The sequence below is a fragment of the Crocuta crocuta genome, unplaced genomic scaffold (genome assembly GCF_008692635.1).
Source record: "Crocuta crocuta isolate KB4526 unplaced genomic scaffold, BGI_CrCroc_1.0 scaffold69, whole genome shotgun sequence".
Classification (NCBI taxonomy): Eukaryota; Metazoa; Chordata; class Mammalia; order Carnivora; family Hyaenidae; genus Crocuta; species Crocuta crocuta.
The window spans coordinates 1,342,810-1,349,970 of NW_027551576.1; the positions used below are offsets into that span (position 1 = coordinate 1,342,810).

General features: G+C 57.5%; 1 protein-coding gene across 3 annotated transcripts; it reads right to left on the bottom strand.

The window, feature by feature from the left end:
- Positions 1–1,238: 1,238 nt before the first annotated feature.
- Positions 1,239–5,965, bottom strand: GHRL (ghrelin and obestatin prepropeptide). 3 transcript variants are annotated; one of them, XM_077751513.1, is made up of 5 exons: positions 5,955–5,965; positions 5,170–5,285; positions 4,821–4,934; positions 2,112–2,220; positions 1,239–1,328 (listed from the first exon to the last, which is right to left on the bottom strand). In XM_077751513.1, exons 2-5 carry the CDS (start codon positions 5,269–5,271, stop codon positions 1,309–1,311), a joined length of 345 nt encoding a protein of 114 aa, XP_077607639.1. In that variant the 5' UTR covers positions 5,272–5,285; positions 5,955–5,965; the 3' UTR covers positions 1,239–1,308. The 3 variants fall into 3 exon arrangements, with proteins under 3 accessions (XP_077607639.1, XP_077607637.1, XP_077607636.1); XM_077751511.1 differs by having other exon boundaries at positions 4,821–4,937; XM_077751510.1 differs by having other exon boundaries at positions 4,821–4,937; positions 5,164–5,285.
- Between the last annotated feature and the right edge of the window lie 1,196 nt (positions 5,966–7,161).

Genomic DNA, 7,161 nt, shown 5'->3' on the forward strand with positions numbered 1-7,161 from the left:
TGGGGGGGGGGGGGGTGGGGGGGGGGGGGCGGGGCCAGTAGTAAATCCGGTTCTCCTGTGTGCTGTGCTGCCTGAATAGACCAGGATCCAGTTGACTCTCAGCTCCTTTAAATAAGCCATTTAATCGCCCGAGGATCTTGTTAAAATGCAGATCCTGATAGGGTAGGACCAGGGCGGGGCCCAAGATTCTGCACTTCTAAGAGGTTCTCAGATGGTGGTGGTCCCTGCCCAGGGCGGTGGTTGGATTTCAGTGTGCCTGCCGAGTCTGATCAGTGGGTAGTGCCCGTGCTGCTGTGCCTTGCATGCCAGGCGGCCACGGTTTTACTCCCGAAAAGACCTGCTTCCTCCAGCTCTCTGACAAAGGCTTTTCCGGACTGTGCCTGTTACCCCAACTCTGTGCAGAGGGTTGGCCTACGCATTTCTAATAGGTATTGGCAGTGCTTCTACTTGGAGCCTCCTCATTCTTTACCCTTTTCTCTCCTTAGTGACTCACCCATCCTCTGTCATCACCGGCTCCTTGAAATCAAGTCACACGTTTACGCTAAAGTGTAAATCACTAATAACTGATGTTCCTCCCGAGAAGGCTGGTATCTTCAGTGGAACTAAGTTGTGGAACTTAAGGATCACGTCTCAGTTCAGCTGTGAGCTGGGGTTGAAAGTGTTTAGGGACCTGCCTGGTACAGTGAAGTAACCGAGGTGGTGCCCAGCCTGGCCTCCATGAGATGGCGTCTGCTTCGCCACGTCCTTACGGGGGTGGACAAGGAGGAAGGAGAGAGGGTGACTTCAGCCCTGTCTGGCCGTGGCTGGTAGCACTGTGAGCGCCGCGCTTAGGTATTCCTTCACACGCCTGCTTTGGCATTCCCAGGATCCTGTTCTGATCTCGAAGGTCAGTTCAGTGGATGTTGGCCCTGACAATGTCACCCGAAGTTCCCCGGTCCCCGGTCCTTGCTGTTTGCTAAATAGCTCTCATCGTAACTTCACTGTGCTCAGGAAGCTGTGCTATTGACAAGAATGGTCTTTCTATCGTCCCCTCCCTTTCTTGGTTTCCGAAGTATGCACACCTGCCTTACTACATAGCCTTCTTTGCTCTTCCCACTGACCATAGATTTAAAAAACTTTTTTTTTTCAACGAAATGTCAAGTTTTCCTCTTTGGTGAAATAAATTTCCATTTTGAACATTCGGCAGTGTGCATGTTTATTCAGCTCATGAGCTAGTACCACCCAGACCTGGGGGTTGTTGCAGAAACTGTAGAAAAGCCAGGCGCGCTCAGCGTGGGAGGAAGGCAGGGGGTCCAGTCTCGTGGATCGTCACTCATCCTCCAGGGCCTCTGAAAAGCAAGAGGTCAAAATTCAGTGTCCGTTGTCCTGCCGGTGCCATCGAAAATGGCTTTGCTTATGCAATGGCGATGTGGCAGGTGGCGTGATGTGACGCAGGGAGGGGGCGTTGGCCTCGGAGGGTGGACTGTGTGGGCTGTGGCCTTGAGCCCTTGTCACCCGGAAGCCAAGCTGTGCTTTCCTTCTCTGCACCCCCAGGTAAGTGCCATGCTCCCTGCCTGCCTCCTGTGGCCGCTGGGGGTGGAGGGTGACGCCATGTTGATAGGGAAGTGCTTTGCGGGTTGCAATGTGCTTCCAAAGCTTCCAAAGGCGGCTGTTTGTCCCCGTGATCAGGAACAAATGAATGGTTTCTTTTTACAAGCCAAGGAGGGATTCAGAACAAAACCAAGAAACCTTTGCTTAACTGCAGAAGAATCTATCCTGATTATACCGCTAATTCCTTTTGTTCATGAAGCAAAGTTATATAACAAAGGTATAATTTTATGCACTCACAGTTAGGAAAGTTGGGGTTCCGGGGGCCCCAGAGTTAGTCAATGTGCTAGTTCTTGGAACATAGCGAGTATGCTCTTGAAATACGAAGACTGCTCAGCTCTCTTCTGAGCCCCTCACAAATCCCAGCCCAGCCCGCTGTCCTGCAGACTTCTGGGAAGGAGGAATTAGAAGCTCTTTGAGAGGCACTAGCAGGGGAAGAAGACTTCTCTTGTGTCACCCTTAGGCCAAACTCACATTTGGGACTCCGTGGAGACTGAAGTGACCTGACTGGGGCAAGGACTCACCATTGGTCCCTTCCCAAAGGACGTCCTGAAGAAACTTCCCCAGCGCCTGGCCGTGCTGGTGGTGCTGAGCCCCTGACAGCTTGATTCCAACATCAAAGGGGGCGTTGAACTAGGAGGAGGGGCGGGGAAGACCCAGGAAGCGTCAGTCAGAGGTCCCACCCTCTGTCCCAGACACACAGTCCTCCCAAAGGAGTCCCTGGGCTCTCAGGGTCTCCTCACAGGAGGGAGGACGGCATGCGGGCCCAGCAGGGGTGCCGAGGGGCGGCTCAGCCAGGTTACTCTGCCTTCTTAGGCCCGTTCTTCCCGCCCCGGCCATCTTTAGGGGACTTACCTTGCGCTCTTTCCGTACCTCTAGTGAGGTTGCTCGTATGAGCTGTGGGGCTCCCTAGATCGCTCCCACTCCCCCTTGTAGTTTTGCAAGACTGAAGTTTGAGTCGCCAGTGGTAGAAGTTCAGACTCCAGTGGGGAGCCTGGGAGGAGCGTGGGTCTCACCAGGGTCCTGGCACGAGCCTGGATGGTGGCCCCCACCTCCTCTCCCAGCCGTTCTTCCTCTCCTGGGCACAGGCCTTTCCCTTTCCATGAAAAGTCAGACAAGAAGCTGACCTTTGCCTGGAAAGATGGCCTGAGCCAAGTGCTCCCTTCTTTCTGTGCCTCTGTCTCTTCCCTTCTACAGGGGAGCCCCTGATTGCCCTGCCCTGTCAGCACTCGGGCAGATGATTCACTGAAGCCCAGCGTTGGGTAAATGGGGAAGAGCTCTGTTTGCAACCACCTCATGGATTCCCTCCCTTGAGAGCGGCTATAGCTTTATCTCTGTTCTTCCAGTAGCTGCCTTGGTACCTGGTACCTGCCTGCATGCTGGTCACTGACATGTCGCGAGTCACTGAGGGAGTCCCGTGCCGGGAGGGAGCCTTCAGGCATCAGTCCTTCTGCCACCTGCCCTCCCACCGGGAGGCCTGGGGAGGTTGATGACTTAACGAGGTGGCCAAGGCCTACAGCCGGGACTCCAGCCCGCTGGTCCTGGAACCTTGTCTGGTCCTGGGCTGCAGCGACACCCAGCACGGAGCCCGCCCCTGTCTCCGCCAGGCCGGCCCAAGGCCTCACCTCCGTGCTGGGCGCAGGCCTCTGGGCTTCTCTGCCAGCAGGTGCTGCTGTCATTCTGTTTCACACGCGAGCAGACATGCCCCAGAGGTTATGAAAAAACCAAATAGCTGCCTGTTGGGAAGACCGGCCTTGCTCGTCTCCACTGTGAGGGTGGAGAGAGCGGGGAAGGACGTGATGAGTTTTTAGGGAACTTCGGCCCGTCTGTTCTCTCCCACAGGCAAGTGCTTATTTCTCTTCCACCCTGGGGCTGGCAGATGACCTGAACAGACTTCTCAGCAACCACATGACCATGGATCGGCGGCCTGCTGGCTGGCCTGGCTCCTGGGACCGGGCGGCCGCGTGGCCACTCCTGAAGGGGAGGTTTGCTTCTGGTGACTTGAAGGCCCGTTTGGCCTCAGTGCCTCCTGAGTTCTGTCGGGGGCGGCCGGCCGGCCGGGGGAAAGGATAGGACTTGGTCTCAAAAGTCTTAAGGCTCTGAAAATCAATTCCGGGAGGCACATGCTTGGGGGACGGGTGGGGGCCCGAGATGGGGGCCCGGTGGAGCCTGGTGCAGGAGGGGCTCAGGCAGTAGGTTCAAGAGCCCGGTGGCCAGGGTGCGGGCCTCCCCGCCTCCGGCGCAGCCACCTCTTCCCAGGCCAGCCTTTGTGGGAACTGGAAACTGGTTGCCCCGGCCCTGCCTTGAGTCACCAAGCCACCGAAACCTCTCCTGTCTGTGCAAACAGAGCGTTAGCCCGGCTGCGGTGAGTGCCAGCCGCAGGGGGCTGCCGGCCTCGCCGGGAAATTCCCCGGTTTTAGTCTGAGGATTTGCTGGAATCGAATGGGACCCTCTCATGTGGTGTAGACGAGGCCCCTGGGAGCACCCCTCAGTTCTGGTGAGGGTCCGAGAGAGCAGGGCTCGGGAGCTCGTGCCTGACAGAAGAAGCTGCCGGGGAGGGAGGGTGGCCGACTCACTCCGGCTTCTCAGGCCAGAGGAGACCAGCGAGGGGGACTCTGGGCCGCTGTGTTCACTCTGTTTGCCCGACCCGGGGGGGCAAAGGGGGCTTGGGAGCTGGAGTCAGCTCCAACCCCGCATCCCGCCTCTGCCACACACCGGCTGTGGCGCATCAGGCACGTGACTCACCTGTGTGACCTGCGGTCCCTCGTCTCTAAAACAAAGGCAATCATTTCAGCCCTACTTGCCGCACAGGGTGTAGAGATTAAACGGTGTAGAGATTAAACGGTGTGCAGTGAGGGGAATGCAGTTCATAAGTGAAGTCTCGGTCAGTAGACACGAGCAGTGCGACAATCGCCACTATTGAGGACTCCCCCCTGGAATGTTCTGGCTCCACTGCATGGAGGCTTCTGTTGCCACCTGAATGCTTGTCAGAACCATGACCTGAAGCACAGCCAGCCTTTCAGGGAAGTGCACGGGCAGCCCCTACAGAACCCCTTTCCTCCTCAGCGCGCCCATCTGCCTCCTGACGGGAAAAGACCTGGTAGAGCCCAGTTCAGAGTCAGCTCTTCTTTTGCTGTTTGACACTTAAGTAGGTGCTAAGTGGATCCCCATCCATAGCCTGCCCTCTGCGCTCCGCCCTCCCCTCCACTCCCACTGAAGCCAGAGGGACCAACCCGGATTTCCAGCTCATCCTCCTCCCCTTCCACTTGACTTGGGTCTCCTGGGCGGAGCGAACCTTCCAGAGCTCGGGGCTGCAGTTTAGGTGGTGGCTTCTTGGACTCCTTTCTCTGCTGGAAAGAGAGATTCTCTTTTTAGGCGCCCCCCCCCCCAATATACTTCCAGAGGCAGGTGAGGTGTGAACCTGTGGTCAGACGCGGATTTCTCCTTTGTGCTCGTGGAGAAAGCTGAAGCGTAGAGTTGGGCCACCGCCCAGGCCACCCCACTGGCTGCTCCGTGGCAGGGCCGGAACGAGATCCCCCTGTTCGCATGTGGGGCTCTGTGGGGGGAACCCCTCACCTGTACCTTCTGGTGTTCGGGGCTCAGGAAGCTGGAGCCCGCCATGGTCAAGTCCATCCACAGCACGCTGAAGAGCAGCAGGCTGCACACGGCCCCCAGGGAGGGCATGGCGTCAGGCAGGCCTGCAGGAGAGAGGGTCTCCCTGGGCCCCAGGCGTCTCAGGGAGCAGCCCAGCAGGCAGGGTGAGGGGACTTGGCCCTGGGATGTCACTGCTGAGCAGAGGAGCTCTTCCTACCCCTGAGAGGGGCTCCCTCTGCCCACTGCCCCCAGGTAGGAGCGAATTAAAGGATACGTGCCCTCTATTCCCAGGCTGTTGGGCAGTGGGACTCCCCATGTTTGTCCTGGACCCCAGGGAGCTTGTGCTGAATTTTTTTTTTTAAGCATTTTTAAAAATATATTTTTATTTATTTCTAGGAGAGAGAGAGAGACAGCGTGAGCAGGGGAGGGTCAGAGAGAGAGGGAGTCACAGAATCTGAAACAGGCTCCAGGCTCTGAGCTGGCAGTCAGCACAGAGCCCGATGCGGGGCTCGAACCCACGAACTGTGAGATCATGACCTAAGCGAAAGTTGGACGCTTAACCGACTAAGCCACCCAGGCGCCCCTTTGTGCTGAATTTCTTAATGCAGGATCACAGAGCTGGACCAGCAGGGTCCCCAGGGGATAGGGGGCTTGGGGGCTTCCTGCTGCCCCATGCCGCGCAGCCTCCCTTTGTTCAGATGGGCCTGCGAATGGGCAGCAGTCACAGTGAGTTAAATCCATAAACCCACACACACAGAGTAGAGAGAGCCTACCTGGGGTTCCTGCGGAGATGGTGACTCGTAGCTGTGTGGTCCTTATGTAGGAAGCCCTGTGTTTGTTTTAAACTCGCTCCCCCTTCCTAACTTCCTGCGGCTGCTTTACATTCTTTGGGAACTAAAGATGCTCATGTCCTCTGGGTAGAGATCAACAGTGGGGTGGCGTGCTCACCTGTTCCAGCTGTCCCCAGGTGGCCGTGTGCAGCCTCCTGCTTCAGGCGGGAGGGGGGGTGCTCGGGGTCCAGGCCAGCTTTGCTGCTCTCTGCTGCTCTGCGTGCTCCCCCTTCTGAAATCCCTCTTCCTCCTGGCTACAGTGAGGTGATGGCCACCAGATATTTAAGAACTTTTCCAGCCCCAGCATCCTCTTCTCTGTGACGCTGCTCTGGCTTCCCCAAACCTCTGGAGCTCATGGGGAGGCTGGCTCCTGAAATTCCCACGCTGCCCCAACCGGGGAAGTGCCACGAAGGAGGATTCTGCTGGGAGGGATGGTGGCGGGCGGGCAGGCTCCCCACTGTGCTTTCCAAGGAGGAGCGGGCCTGGGGATCTGGGGATCTGGGGATCTGGGGATCTGGGGATCAGGGATCGCTTCCGGCATGCTTCGTTTGCCTTGGTGTTTCCTGACATCTTGCCCTAGCCAGATTCTCAGAGGGAACAGACTGGCCCTGGAGGCAGAAGAGCTCTGGCCCAGTGCTGGGCACGGGTGACTTCTCCCAGGGTGATGGGCCGCTGTGTCAGAGCCACTCCTCAGAGCGGCTGTGAGGATGACGTGAGGTGATGGAATGTGAAAACCTTCCGAGGTGTCATGCACACGACCACCCCTTCTGTTCCGGGGCCGTGGGACTTGCAAGTGTGTGCCGCAGCCACACGTGCTTGGGTGAGGAGCTGGTTAGCCTCACAGGGGAGTCCTTCCCTGTCTGGGGAGCTTTATCTAATTGGATGCCCAGGCAGTGGCTTCTAAGGGCTGAATGAGTTGTCTCCACAGTAATTCTGGCATTTCTGAGGAGGAAGTCTCTTCGGGCTGGAGCTCAGGGCTGGGAGGTCAGGAAGGGCTCCTTGAAAGAGGCAGATGGTGAGAATGGAAGGGAGGGCACCCCAGCACGGAGAGTGGTGTGAGCACAGGTGAACGGAAGGTGTGAGTACGGAGCATTGGGGTAACCATGAGAAAGCTGGCTGCCTTGCATGAGGGTGTCCATGGGGGAGGTCG

What these genes read in the sequence shown, in the direction of transcription:
- GHRL (XM_077751510.1), bottom strand. Translation starts at nt 5,271, where the DNA reads ATGCCCTCCCTGGGGGCCGTGTGCAGCCTGCTGCTCTTCAGCGTGCTG. An exon ending in AGGATGAGCTGGAAATCCGG is followed by an intron (nt 2,221 to 4,820) that starts GTTGGTCCCTCT and finishes CCCTCCTCCTAG; the next exon opens with TTCAACGCCCCCTTTGATGT. An exon ending in CCTTTGGGAAGGGACCAATG is followed by an intron (nt 1,329 to 2,111) that starts GTGAGTCCTTGC and finishes CTTGCTTTTCAG; the next exon opens with AGGCCCTGGAGGATGAGTGA.